We start from the raw sequence: 15,240 nt of genomic DNA, 5'->3' as shown, positions 1-15,240 counted from the left end.
GTCGTGAGATGTTCTGAAACAGAAGTTTGGATTCATTTTTCAGAACTTCTCTTTAATCTTTGCATTTTTGTGAAATATTTGAACATTTTTACGTCTTTGGGCTTCAAACAGTTATTTATCTGAAACCGTGTGACACAAATACAAACTGACTTTATGTAAAGAGCCAAAACGTTTGAGAGCCGCTGGTTTCATCTTTAATAATGTGAAGTGATTTATAATCTCATTATTATGTTATTTTATCTAAAGCTGTCAAATAAACATAGCGGAGCAGAAAGACATGCAGCAGCTTCCTCTTTGTGTCACATCGTCTTGTTTAAATAAAGTTTTCTACTTCAGTGATTTACTTTAAGTCACATTTAAATAAACTGAAGCTGCAGAGAAATTCACAAGAAATAAAAAACCAAACTCAACCTTTATTTTGTTGACAGTTTTAATACAAAATGACATAAAAAAGTGACATGAAGAAAAAAATCTATTTACAGGTAGAAACAAAACAAAACAAACATCAACAAGATCCGATCAGGGCCTCGTTTCCCCGGTAACCATCGATCTGATGATCGATCTGATCAGTTTCTCAGAGCAGAACTTCTTAACGTCGCCTGTCTGTGATGAAGATGATCAATTAACTGTCTTTAAAAATAAAACAGTCAGTGTGTGTGTGTGTGTGTGTGTGTGTGTGTGTGTGTGTTCAGGTGTGTATAGGTGTGTGTGTGTGTGTGTGTTCAGGTGTGTGTGTGTGTGTGTGTTCAGGTGTGTGTGTGTGTGTTCAGGTGTGTGTGTTCAGGTGTGTGTGTGTATGTGTGTTCAGGTGTGTTCAGGTGTGTGTGTGTGTGTGTTCAGGTGTGTGTGTGTGTGTTCAGATGTGTTCAGGTGTGTGTGTGTGTGTTCAGGTGTGTGTGTGTGTGTGTTCAGGTGTGTGTGTGTGTGTGTGTGTGTTCAGGTGTGTATGTGTGTGTGTGTTCAGGTGTGTGTGTGTGTGTGTGTGTGTGTGTGTAGGTGTGTGTGTGTTGAGGTGTGTGTGTGTGTTCAGGTGTGTGTGTGTGTGTTGAGGTGTGTTCAGGTGAGGATGGGGGGGATCCTCCTCCACAGACCTCCACACAGACAGTTCTTGATCCAGCGCTGCTCCCACTGCTTCATGGCGTTGGTTTTGTTGGGAGATCGAAGCATCGTCACGCAGCCGCACCTGAACGCATCACAACATTTACTGTTCCTCATGTTCTCAGCAAGAACTCTGCTAATATGGTTCTAAACTGGAGAACGTTTCTACATTTTCAGTTTTTGTTGACGTTGTCAGAAAGGTGATAATTCTACTTCATGTTTATTGAACATTATATTAAAAAGTGTTCCTAATATTTTGCCACCCTCATGTATGTTAATGGACTGGACAGAATATTAGAAGCACTTTGAAATGTCCTCCAGTTCACCAGCAGCCACTACGACCTCAATAATAAACATAAAGCAGAATTAATATCACTTTTTATTATTACTTTATCACCATATAAACACTCACCTGCTTCCTGAGTGTTTATATACACACACACACACCTGCTCACTCAGGTGACATCACTTCCTGTTCACTCACCTGGTGCAGGCTTTGCTCTCCTCAGTGGGACAGACGCCCATATGAACACAACGCAGGTTATCCATCTTCTGAGAGCCTGGACTCCTACACACACACACACACACACACACACACACACACACACACACAGTTACAGTCTCTCAGTGTAACGTGGACGTGGTAACGGTTGTGTTTCATCGTCAGGTGCAGGTGTGTGTGTGTTACCTGGTGAAAACCTCCAGCGGGGCGGTGGAGCCGACGCCGGGCAGAGACGAAGCTTTTCCAAACTGCAGTCTGAGCGGATGTTTCCCCTGCAGCTTCACGATGACGCCGTCGTTCACTGGGAGCCAGTCCATACTGGGAACCAGCAGCTGACTGGGCAGCAGGCAACACTCGTCTATCAGACTCTCATCAGGGTCCTGAGGGGGGCCGTCCTCCCGCGCTGAGACACACACACACACACACACACACACATATATACACAGGTTTATACCACTGAATATAAAACCAACACAGCTGAGACAAAACATGAACAAACAGAAAACAGCAGCAGGAAGAAGTACTCAGATACTTTACTGCAGTAAAAGTACATAAGTATTATGAGCTTGATGTAGTTAAAGTATTGCAGTAAAAGTACATAAGTATTATGAGCTTGATGTAGTTAAAGTATTGCAGTAAAAGTAGTGGTTTGGTCCCTCTGACTGATATATTATTATATATGACATCATTAGATTATTAATAGTGAAGCATCAGTGTTAGAGCAGCATGTTACTGTTGTAGCTGCTGGAGGTGGAGCTAGTTTACACTACTTTATATACAGTTAGCTAGTTTAGTCCAGTGGTTCCCAACCTAGGGGTGGGGCCCCTCCAAAGGGTCAGCAGATAAATCTGAGGGGTGGTGAGATGATTAATGGGAGAGGAAAGAAGAAAAAACAAAGTTCTGATACACAAATCTGTTTTCAGTTTTTGGACTTTTTCTCTAATCTTTGATTTTTGCTGAAATATTGGATCATTTGAACATTTATTGAAATGAAAGCATGTGAGAAGTTTAGAGGGAAAAATCACTATTTGGTGGAGCTGTTAACAACTCATAGACATGTGAAATGTGACCCCGACTGCTTTTTGCTACTTAAAGTTTGTTACTTTCCACTTCTGGAAACTACAGAACATGTTGTAGTAACATGAAATATTCTGGCGTCTCTACACACGTGTACATGAGACTTAAATATGAAATAAAACACAAAGACTGAATAGAAACGTTGTCGTATACTAACAACACATCAGATGAATGATTCCCTTCCTGGTTCTCACTGACATCTGCTCATATGTGTTTGGTTTGAACAGTTTATAATTCAACAACCGTCTGCAGCTGCTTCATATCTGCATTTCATTATAAATATCAAACATGCTTTAAAAGTCATAAAGTTATAATCTGACTGTTACTGTGTGTTCAGCAGATGAACAGTAGATGAGTTCCTGCTGTTCATTCAGGTGTCTTAAACTCTGATATCCCCTTAAAATGACCCGATGACATCATCATTACTGGAGAAATTCAAACTTTTGTAATGGAAAAAGTTTCATAGTGAGTTTTTATACTTTCATGATTTCACTGTTCAAATAAACACTCTGTGTGTGTGTGTGTGTGTGTGTGTGTGTGAGTGTGAGTGTGTGTGTGTGTGTGTGTGTGTGTGTGTGTGTGTGTGTGTGAGTGTGTGTGTGTGAGTGTGTGTGTGTGTGTGTGTGAGTGTGTGTGTGTGAGTGTGTGAGTGTGTGTGTGTGTGTGTGTGTGTGTGTGTGTGTGTGAGTGTGTGTGTGTGAGTGTGTGTGTGTGAGTGTGTGAGTGTGTGTGTGTGTGTGTGTGTGTGTGTGTGTGTGTGTGAGTGTGAGTGTGTGTGTGTGTGTGTGTGTGTGTGTGTAACAAACCACCACACTGACCTACAAACAACCAGCTCGTCACCACACGGATGTGAAACAAAATTCATGAAAACATAATTTAAGAGCTTTTTTAAAGGTTTTCTGTGTGTTTTAACTGAAAGTGTAAAAACTTCTTAAAATATCCGCCGACTTCAACGAGTAACCAGGTTACTCAGAGAGACCAGGTCATACTGGTATTTCTGGGTTTTGGGCAACGTGTTTACATGCGAAGTGGTAAAACGGTTAACATGCCGCAGATCAGTGACCACTTTTCCATCACAATGTTCCAAATGTGTCAATAAACCATCAGTCAGTCATCAAATGAACATTAAAGCTGTGTTTCTTGCTGTAATCATTCCTCCTGTTCATACTGACCATTAGAAGATCCCTTCATAATGACCTTACAATGGAAGTGATGGAGGACAAAATCCACAGTCTGAAGCTAATATGAAGCTTCAGCGTCCAAATGAGTCAAATCAAGTAGATATCTTTCAACGTTACAGTCTTTTTAGTGCCAAAGTTCCTCTTTTTGTTACTATACTTCCACCTGCAGCTCAACAGGGAAACACTGTCCGAGGAAACACAAAGAGGGAATTTGATGCTAAAAAGACTGTAAATGTGTCAGATATCCACTTGATATGACTAACTCAGACTGATGAAGCTGAATAGAAGCTTCACACAGACTTTAAATGACTGTGTGGACACACTGTGGATTTTATCCTCCATCACTTCCATTGAAAACACATTTGAAGGATCTTTTAATGTCCAGTATGAACAGGAGGAATGATTAGTAGTAGACGGGTTCTGTTGGGGATCAGTAGATGTGGTCGGTTCTTACAGCAGAGCCACAGCTTGGTCAGCAGTCTGAACAGCAGCTGCATGCTGTCCTGGTTGTCCGACGTGGCGGTGAAGGTGGGCAGGCAGCCGGGCTTCAGCAGACCCCAGATCCGGATCATCACCAGCATCTCCCTTAGCATCCCCAGAGACGCCCCGTCCCTCATGAAGCCAAACCCCGGCCGGACCATGGAGCCCTGCGGGACACCAGGACCAGAGTTCAACAGGTTCTTTAACACGTCAAGTCAGTTTTATTTATAAAGAAGTTATCTAAGGTTAACTAAGCAGCATAACTAAAGATCCAGAGAGGAGTCCTTTGTCTGATGCAGTTAGATTATCTGTAACTTTCACCAGTGCTGTTTCTGTGCTATGATGTCTCTAATTCCTGACTGAAAACCCTCAAATAAACTATTGTTATGTAGAAAGTCACATACAGTCACATACAGTCCCCTCCAGGAGTATTGGAACAACAAGGCAAAGTCCCTCGTTTTTGTTGTTCATTGAAGACATTTGGGTTTAAGATCAAAAGATGAGTATGAGACGAGTTCAGAATGTCGGCTTTTATTTAACTCAGGCCAACAAGAAACACCTGTCAGTCACATGATCCAATAGTTTTGCTCACTTGAAAAATGGATGGGTTCAAACAAAGGGTGGTATATCCTGAGTTGTTTAATACATCTAAATGTAAATACCAGGAAATAAAAGCCGACATTCTGAACTCTTGTCTCATATTCATCTTTTGATCTTAAACCCAAATGTCTTCAATGAACAACAAAAACGAGGGACTTTGCCTTGCTGTTCCAATACTTCTGGAGGGGACTGTAACGGATCAGAGACTGTAGGCTTCTTAAGAAGAGGTTTAATTACAGCTACTTTAAAGGACTGTGGTACATAGCCTGTTACTAAAGACAGATTGATCGTATCTAGTAAAGAAGTGCTCACTAAGGTTAAGACTTCCTGAAGCAGCCTAGTTGGGGTCTAAGAGACAGGTTGATGGTTTAGCTGAACAAATCGTTAGTTCAGGAAGGTCGACTGGAGAGAAACAGTTTAAATATATGTCAGGATAATCAGCTGTTTCTAAGTTTCCTGTGTTTGCGGATAAATCGGTGCCTGTTGAGGGCAGGAAGTGGTTAATTAATCATTAAAGAAGCTCATGAAGTCGTCACTACTGACAGCTGTAGGAACACATGGATCAGTCTCTGCTCTCATCGTCTCACCTGGTTGGGCAGGTTGGCCAGCAGGTAGAGGACGAAGTCTCCCACCCATTGGATGAGCTGCTGCAGGGACTGCAGGGGAGGACCGTCCAACACAAACTCCTCCGTCTTCAGATTTATCATCACCTTATCAATATCTGACAGACATAGTGATCAATAATCACAAACACAATCCAACATCCGCTTCCTACTGCCAACACAGACACAGTTTCAGCGTCTCAGGTGTTTTACGGGTCCCGATGTCTCACCTGTGTCGGTGTTCTTGGCGCAGATCTCGGTCAGTCGGTCACCTGGACTTTTGTCGGGCGTGTTGAGGACGTGCGGCCTCAGCAGAGACTTTAAGGTGGAGCTGATGGCGATCAGCAGCAGTTTGGCGTGGAAGTCACAGGCTCGAGCCGCCGTCGCAGTCGACAGTTTACACAGAGACGCCTTCACCGCCACGATGCGCGTCGCCAGAACCTGTGACAGACGTCACTCTGATGACTTACAGCGACAGAGGTCTGTTGTTCCTGAGAACTTCATCACAGGTCAAAGGTCTGAACTGTTTGGATGTTTGGTGCTGAGGCAGTAACAGTGAAATACTGGAAGAGTTTAAAGATTTAGTTGAAGCCCTGTAAGCAGCTACATGGTCAGTTCGTACGTAAACACTGAAAGTTGAAGCAAAAGGTGAAGAATAAGAGCTGAATCAGCTGACTGGTAGCAGCTGAAATGTCAATCAATATCTAAGCAGTTGAACTGATATTTAAAGAAACAGAAGCGATTAAATGTCAGTTGAAGCGTCTGATCTGACAGCAGCTGGACTGTTACTGTTACTGTGTGACGGACAATAAAGTTTCTAAAATCCTGATTGTTAGTTGACCAATAAAAACCAAGTAAAGTGTCAAACACTCAAACAATCAGCTGATAAATCCTATTTTGTTCCCAGCAGCTCGTAACCCCTCGCCGTTCTCCCATCATGCTTTGCTGAAGCTACAGTTTCTGCTGACCTGCTGCAGCGCCTGGTTCTGCCTCATGTACTCCTCGTGCAGCTTCTCCACCAGGTTGTGGACCATGGTGGGCTGGACGTGCAGCAGGACGTCCCACCAGTCGTAGCCCGTCACCATGCAGTACTCCAGCAGGAACAGCAGGTGGCGCAGCGTGGTGTTCATCTCCAGCACCTGACCCATAGAGGGCGACACTCGCAGCATGTGGAGCTGCGGACGACAACAACAAACCCTCAACGTTCAAAACTGATTCAAACATCTACAATCCTTCAAACTCAAACTGCAGAGTCAAAGTTCTACATGTTTCTCATTTTCAGGTGTTTTAGGTAGTTTAGATGTTCATGTGTTCATGTGTTTAGATGTTCATGTGTTCATGTGTTCAGATGTTCATGTGTTCATGTGTTCAGATGTTCATGTGTTCAGATGTTCATGTGTTTAGATGTTCATGTGTTCATGTGTTTAGATGTTCATGTGTTCATGTGTTCAGATGTTCATGTGTTCATGTGTTTAGATGTTCATGTGTTCATGTGTTCAGATGTTCATGTGTTCAGATGTTCATGTGTTCATGTGTTCATGTGTTTAGATGTTCATGTGTTCATGTGTTCATGTGTTTAGATGTTCATGTGTTCATGTGTTTAGATGTTCATGTGTTCATGTGTTTAGATGTTCATGTGTTCATGTGTTTAGATGTTCATGTGTTCATGTGTTCAGGTGTTCATGTGTTCATGTGTTCATGTGTTTAGATGTTCATGTGTTCAGGTGTTCATGTGTTCATGTGTTCAGGTGTTTAGATGTTCATGTTTTCATGTGTTCATGTGTTCATGTGTTTAGATGTTCATGTGTTCAGGTGTTCATGTGTTCAGGTGTTTAGATGTTCATGTTTTCATGTGTTCATGTGTTCATGTGTTTAGATGTTCATGTGTTCATGTGTTTAGATGTTCATGTGTTCATGTGTTTAGATGTTCATGTGTTCATGTGTTCAGATGTTCATGTGTTCATGTGTTCAGATGTTCATGTGTTCATGTGTTCAGATGTTCATGTGTTCAGATGTTCATGTGTTTAGATGTTCATGTGTTCATGTGTTTAGATGTTCATGTGTTCATGTGTTCAGATGTTCATGTGTTCATGTGTTTAGATGTTCATGTGTTCATGTGTTCAGATGTTCATGTGTTCAGATGTTCATGTGTTCATGTGTTCATGTGTTTAGATGTTCATGTGTTCATGTGTTTAGATGTTCATGTGTTCATGTGTTCATGTGTTTAGATGTTCATGTGTTCATGTGTTTAGATGTTCATGTGTTCATGTGTTCATGTGTTTAGATGTTCATGTGTTCATGTGTTCAGGTGTTCATGTGTTCATGTGTTCATGTGTTTAGATGTTCATGTGTTCAGGTGTTCATGTGTTCATGTGTTCAGGTGTTTAGATGTTCATGTTTTCATGTGTTCATGTGTTCATGTGTTTAGATGTTCATGTGTTCAGGTGTTCATGTGTTCAGGTGTTTAGATGTTCATGTTTTCATGTGTTCATGTGTTCATGTGTTTAGATGTTCATGTGTTCATGTATTTAGATGTTCATGTGTTCATGTGTTCATGTGTTCATGTGTTTAGATGTTCATGTTTTCATGTGTTCATGTGTTCATGTATTTAGATGTTCATGTGTTCATGTATGTAGATGTTCATGTGTTCATGTGTTTAGATGTTCATGTGTTCATGTGTTCATGTTTTCATGTGTTCATGTGTTCATGTATTTAGATGTTCATGTGTTCATGTGTTCATGTATTTAGATGTTCATGTGTTCATGTGTTCATGTGTTTAGATGTTCATGTGTTCATGTGTTCATGTGTTTAGATGTTCATGTGTTCATGTGTTCATGTGTTCATGTGTTTAGATGTTCATGTGTTCATGTGTTTAGATGTTCATGTGTTCATGTGTTCATGTGTTTAGATGTTCATGTGTTCATGTGTTCATGTGTTTAGATGTTCATGTGTTCATGTGTTCATGTGTTCATGTGTTTAGATGATCATGTGTTCATGTGTTCATGTGTTCATGTGTCCTCACCTTGCCGTGGTTGTCGACTCCAGCCAGAGCCAGTGACGTCCAGGAGAACTGCAGGGCCTTGAAGTGGAGGGCGGGGCCTCCGGTTCTTTGGCGTTTAATGGCGGACTCGTCTCCGGGTCGCTGGCCGGGTCCAGAGGAGGACGAGGAGCCGTAGAAAACCCCCATCGTGTGGAGGGACAGGCGGTGCAGGATCTGGATACTTCCGTCATGGAAAGCCAGAGCCAGACCTGAGAACAGAAAACATGTACGGTGATGAACGGGACCTAAAGTCATGTGTTAGACGATGTTCCGGCTGTGATGAAGGTGCGGTTCTCCTCACCGAGTCCGGGGCAGAACTTGGTGTCTGACGCCACCTTCAGGTCGGTGTTGGAGATGGAGATCGGCAGTTTGGGCAGAGCGACGGCCGACACTCGCTCCAGATCGTTGGTGGTCGTCAGGATCCTCCACTTCAGGATGGTCGGCTGCTTCTCCCCCACTGAGCACAGGGAAGGGTCAGAGGTCAGAGGTCAAAGGTCAACAGAACGTAGTTGTGACGGTGCGACGGGTTCTCGTCTCGGTTCTTACCGACTGGTGATCGATGTTGGAAGATGTTGTTGACAGGAAGTCCCTCCTTCCTCAGAGACCAGCACTCCACGATGCTGCCGCTCTGATTGGACGCACACAGCAAAACCTACAACACACACACTTCCTGTCAGGTTCTCCAGGGTTCTACAGCTGACCCACTCTCTGGTCTGTTCTACATGTTCTACATGTTCTACATGTTCTACATGTTCTACTGTTCTCAGGTCTCTGAAACAAATCCTGATCTCACTGAGAGCAGCTGAAACATAGAACCGTTCCTAATGTTTGGTTCCAGTGGTGACCTGTTCAGAGTTCTGTCTGGTTCTACAGATTCTCAGGGTTCTCTGGTTCTATAGGTTCTAAAGGTTCTCCTGGTTACCTGTTCAGAGTTCTCCCGGGTCAGGAACTTGAGGTGTGTGACTGCGGGGTACTTTTCTCTCCTCAGCGGGTCGGTGGTGCAGCGCAGGAACAGAGACGGTAACAGTTCGGTATCGATGCGACACTTCTCGCTCACCACGCTCACCACCACCTGAACACAGAAATATGAATGTTGAACGTTCTGACGGCGACTCTGGAGAACCCGGAGGTGATAATCAGTGTCGATCTGGTTCTGACCTTGTAGAACTGAACGGGCGAGGAGCTGCTGCCGTCGGTCGCCGCCACCACGATGTTCCCGCCTCCGGTGAAGGCGATGTCGGCTAACGCCACGCGTCCTCGCAGCCGGCACAGACTCTCGCTGGCCGTCAGCAGAGCGCCGCCCGGCTTCAGCAGCGACACGGTGACCAGACCGCTCACCGTCACCGCCAGCCAGCCCTCCATCGGCTTCCCGCCAAACAGCGTCAGAGACGGAGAGAACTTCACCCGCGAGAACTTCTCCCCAAAGTTTGTGGAACCCGACTGAACGAAGAAGAAGAAGAAAGCAGACAGGAAGTGATTTATTCATCTGCTGACTCAAACTTATTCTGATTACACGACTCTTTGCTTTAACACGTTAACGTTTCTACGTGTTTGTTACCATCTCGACGTGCAGCGCCAGCTTCACTCCGTTGTGCAACCAGCTCAGAGCCACGATGGGATCTCCGTCCAGAGAACTGGACAGAACGCTCTCCCAGCTGTTCACCAGGTGATCAGACATCGACCAACATTTGATGTGACCGTCACCGTCTGCAGAGAGCAGCCTCGAACCTCCACACACACACACACACACACACACACACACACACACACACACACACACACACACAACATGTTCAAACACACACGTGAACACAGACTCTGATCTGCCTGCAGCAGGTAGAGAACCACTGCCACAGAACATCAACATGCAGCTGAGTGAAACCTCACCTGATTGGTCCCACTCCAGACAGGAAATGACCTCAGCGTGTCCGGAGTTGATGGAGTAGACGTCCCAGGGGTGCTCCGTGTCGATGATGTGGATCATGTGACTGACATCTGCAAACACACATAACAGTGATGAAGGATATCACGTCTGTTTCTGCTCCTGTCTCCTTTTACATCCAGTCCGTGCAGCAGGTGTGTGTGTGTGTTTGTGTGTGTGTGTGTGTGTGTGTGTGTGTGTGTGTGCGTGTTTGTGTGTGCGTGCGTGTACCTTTGTCATCATCATCGTTCTTCAGGTCGGTGGTGAAGGCCACCAGGTTCCTGCAGGACCAGGAGCAGACCAGCGGGATGGAGGGACAGTGAGTACTCTTCGGACGTTTCTCCCACTCACACACGTACGCCAGCTCCATGATCCACCACAGAAGAAGAAGATGGAGGCCAGGAGGACGCCTCACCTGAAAACATCACACACTCATTATATTAGTGAAGGTCAACTTCACACCTGGATTAGAGCATCATTTATTTTCCCATCTGTTCCAACACATCTTTAAAGACACACTCTTCTGTTACTGTTGGATTTGATGTGTTAAATTGTTGATGAGGCGCCATCTAGTGGTCGACTGGGGTATCTTCAGTAGTTACTCCATGTTCCACGTCATGTGATCAGACAGGCAGACCTGCAGTTAGTTACTCTGCATCCATCTGAACTCATCTGATGTGTCTGCCAGCTTTGCTTTTTATGCTTCAGTGCATTTCTAGAGTTTCATTTCATATATTTTGATCATTTTGTGAGTATATAATATCCTGTATTAGTTCATACTAAGCTACAGCTATATTTCTCTAGTTTAGAGACGTATTGACAGTAGTTATATACTATCAGTACTAAAAGATAATTTAGTTTAGAAGATAAATTAATAAGCGAAGCATATAATAGCTTGTTGTCTGATTCAATGCAGTTGAAGTGATCACACCTTCTGTATCCAGCTAATAAACCTGCAGGCTAAACATCATCTCGTCTGTGGAGTCTTGGTGACAGTGAGGAGTTTATCTGACCAGCACACATACGATGCTGCATTTTCCTAACAAACAATTTATAGATTGAAGAATAATCCCTCAATCATCACGTATGAGCCGCCGGCAGAGTGAGTCTGTATCTGCAGAGACTTCTGGGTCGGTGGGTGTGTAGCTGTCAGCTGATAACAGTGCAGGTTGTGAATGTGGGACTGTATGAAAAAATAGCAACACGGACAAGAGAAAACTACAAAAATGGCGGACAGAGCGCCGATGTTCTGCTTGTTCAACAGTTGTGTGATAAACTGCTGGTATGTTCTCTGTTACAGCAGTCAGAGTCTGTTTTCTGCAGCACAAACCCAAAATATTCACTTAACAACGATATGAAACAGAGAAGAACAGGATGGACGAGAAACTGACACCAAAATAATGAATTGATCATCCAAACAGTTGTGTCTATCTGCTCACAGCCTTTCATCACATATAAAATATATTCAACATGTTTCATCTGTAACGTCTCGACCTCAGACACAGACTGAAATCTATAATATTATCAGAAGACATGAAAATCCATTATGTTGCTTTTTCACGCGTTACATTCTGTAAACACTGCAGTGTGATGCTACTTTCTACATGTCAGAGGGAAATATTGTACTTTCTACTCCACTACATTTATTTGACACAATGGATAATATAACAAGCTTTTAAAATACAACACAGTGTTAAAGATGAAACCAGTGGTTTCCTGCTAACTTTAACTAAATACATCAAGCTCATAATACTGATGTACTTTGACTTGTAATGGAGTATTTTTACTGCAGTGAAGGAAGTGAGTACATCATCCAGTGTTCATGGACTGGACTGATCAGCTGGACTTTTATTTATTTATTACATTATCCATCACATCTGTTATTTCCCAGGTTCATTTGTTTATACTCTGTCTGTACAAACCTTATATATTATATACATTGTTTAAATGATTCATGTTTCAATGTATATTTAATTCTAACATCCATGGACACTAATCTACAGTCTACTATACTACTACTAGCATATTAACCTCATTGAACATTATTATTATATTATTATAGTGATGGTCATATCACTACTGTCGTTTCTATTTATTTTATTGTTTATATTTGAGTTCATCTATTTAGTTATTGTATATAACATAGTAGTTCTACATAAGTTTGAATTCACTGTTCTATTAGCCAGAATATAACTAACGAACAGACTTCAGTTCCTTTATAAACTCTGAACTGTAAGGAGTCTGGACAAAGACACCGCTGCAGTCACAGTAAACTTTATTCAGTAACTTACTCAACTCAAGTTACTACAAGTCAACTAAAGCTGAATCCTCAACGTTAGCTCAAGAAGAAGAAGAAGAAGCCTTGAGACTGAACCTGTAGCTGCTCTCTGAGAGCGATGCTGCAAACAGAAGTGAAGCCTGCAGACTGTCTCTGCATCTCCGAGGACGCGACGCAGCTGATCCGGTTCTTTCACTGCAACAACACCGCTGGACCTGCGAGATGACGCCTCTACCGCCACGAAACACCTCAACATGGCTTTGTGGTTGAGGGTTGATGTCGAATAACGTTAAAATTAAGTGAGTTTATTTAGGGAAGTTGAATTAGCTTCTCATTAGCATTCCCCGGTGCAACACATGAAGCCTCGAATCACGCACTTCGAGCCACTCATGCTGAATAATTTTCTTTATTATTTATTATCATGCATAGATCTTATTTATTTAGTTATTTTACTTTCTTTTTATTTATTATTTTCTGTATATTATCTTATGCTTTATCATGTATCATCAATACGTTTAGCTATTAATAAATGTCTTAATTTATCCTGAAAGTGTTTGGTTGTTTCTGTTTGGGACTTAGATCATGAGACTGATTCATTGATTAAATTAAACGAGGTTTAGTGTTTGCTCCTGGCACTAATAAATCCTAACCAAACAGAAGGTGGTGCCCTAATGACAAGGTAATTCATTAATAAAATATTAATACTCCTACAAGGTGTAATTAGTAAATTGTTATTAAGTAATGAACCGTTGAAATGTAGAATTGAAGTGTCAGTTAGCCGCTAACATTATCTTACCTGACTTTTATTTCAGCTCCAGTGACGTAGATATTAACTTAAATAAATCCGTTTTCTTGACAAACGATGAACGAACCTTTAAAATAGAAACAAACAGTTTCTGCTGAATAAAAATGATATTAAATCTAAAAGTTGTAAGTTAGCAGACGTAACAAACAAACCGCTCATCGTTCACTCACAGTATCATCAGGACCCCGCAGCCCACAGGGCTGTCTCTGCATGCGCCTGTCCGGGAAACTTCAGGACCCCGCGGGCCACAGGGCTGTCTCTTCACGTGTCTGTCGGGAAAACATGGAAGAAATCAGCAAAACTCGTGATCAGACGGGATAAATGTCTTCCAGTACTTGTATCATGTTTTCTGTAACATGTTTTAATAATGTTTTTATTCTTTATATCAGCTCTGTCGGACTGTTGTTTGTGTTTATGTGAGATGGCGCCGGCGGGCAGCTTTATTTATCTTGACGTTTATACCCTAAATGCAGCCTTACAGGTGCGACTCTATGGAAACAAATCATTGCCACAATTGCCAAAGCCATGATGTTTGTGCATGGAAATTGTTCAATAAAATAATAATAATAATAATAACATTAATAATAATAATAATAATAATAATAATAATAATAATAATAATAATAATAATAATAATAACAACAACAACAATGACAATAATAATTTGAATTATATCAGCAACTGAATACCAAATTTTGAACTTCAAATACCACTAAATGTATTGCAATTAAATATTTGAGTTTAACCTCTGCAAGTAAATACACTCAAACTCAAAAAGTTCTTGTTACTGTGTCTTTAAACAGGTTAAAGGATGAGACCCTGACAGTATTCGGATAGATCATGTTTTTGTTTAATTTTCAGATGCAGTGAGATCACATTTTCTGAAGCAAGGCAAAAATATTAACCTATCTTCTTCTTTATTTGGTCTTCATGAAAACAGAGAGAAAAGCAGCTACTGTATAATCAAAATATCTTCTTTTGACTTTTGAAATCTTTTTGTTTGTGACAAATGTTTGTTTGTTTGTTGTATACAGTAAGGTCGTCCACCAGATGTTAGATTCATCTTCACAAAGTTTGCTCTGAACTCTTCTTCAGTTCAAGATGTGGACTTCCTCTCTAGCTGAAAACAAATGTGTCTGGGTTTGTTTGTTGTTGCTATTGTAATATTGTTATTTTATGTTGTTCTCGAAGTTTTAAGTTTTAATACACCACAACAGACTGTTTTTTCTTCTTTCCTCTCCCATTAATCATCTCACCACCCCTCAGATTTATCTGCTGACCCTTTGGAGGGCCCCGACCCCTAGGTTGGGAACCACTGGACTAAACTAGCTAACTGTATATAAAGTAGTGTAAACTAGCTCCACCTCCAGCAGCTACAACAGTAACATGCTGCTCTAACACTGATGCTTCACTATTAATAATCTAATGATGTCATATATAATAATATATCAGTCAGAGGGACCAAACCACTACTTTTACTGCAATACTTTAACTACATCAAGCTCATAATACTTATGTACTTTTACTGCAATACTTTAACTACATCAAGCTCATAATACTTATGTACTTTTACTGCAATACTTTAACTACATCAAGCTCATAATACTTATGTACTTTTACTGCAATACTTTAACTACATCAAGCTCATAATACTTA

The 15,240-nt window shown here is 41.8% G+C and overlaps 1 protein-coding gene across 2 annotated transcripts; it reads right to left on the bottom strand.

Annotated features, from left to right (window-relative positions):
* Nucleotides 1-990: 990 nt before the first annotated feature.
* med16 (mediator complex subunit 16) lies at nucleotides 991-13,833 on the bottom strand. 2 transcript variants are annotated; one of them, XM_044362223.1, is made up of 17 exons: nucleotides 13,755-13,833; nucleotides 13,576-13,651; nucleotides 10,733-10,916; nucleotides 10,468-10,575; nucleotides 10,139-10,308; nucleotides 9,739-10,020; nucleotides 9,503-9,652; nucleotides 9,127-9,232; nucleotides 8,882-9,037; nucleotides 8,563-8,789; nucleotides 6,509-6,715; nucleotides 5,771-5,981; nucleotides 5,526-5,659; nucleotides 4,313-4,505; nucleotides 1,787-2,003; nucleotides 1,583-1,666; nucleotides 991-1,183 (listed from the first exon to the last, which is right to left on the bottom strand). In XM_044362223.1, exons 3-17 carry the CDS (start codon nucleotides 10,869-10,871, stop codon nucleotides 1,057-1,059), a joined length of 2,511 nt encoding a protein of 836 aa, XP_044218158.1. In that variant the 5' UTR covers nucleotides 10,872-10,916; nucleotides 13,576-13,651; nucleotides 13,755-13,833; the 3' UTR covers nucleotides 991-1,056. The 2 variants fall into 2 exon arrangements, with proteins under 2 accessions (XP_044218158.1, XP_044218157.1); XM_044362222.1 differs by lacking the exon at nucleotides 13,755-13,833 and having other exon boundaries at nucleotides 13,576-13,748.
* Nucleotides 13,834-15,240: the final 1,407 nt, after the last annotated feature.

Source organism: Thunnus albacares, chromosome 9, assembly GCF_914725855.1.
Source record: "Thunnus albacares chromosome 9, fThuAlb1.1, whole genome shotgun sequence".
Lineage (NCBI taxonomy): Eukaryota > Metazoa > Chordata > Actinopteri > Scombriformes > Scombridae > Thunnus > Thunnus albacares.
The sequence above is the reverse complement of the archived record's forward strand: the minus strand, read 5'-3'. Positions and strand labels throughout refer to the sequence as shown.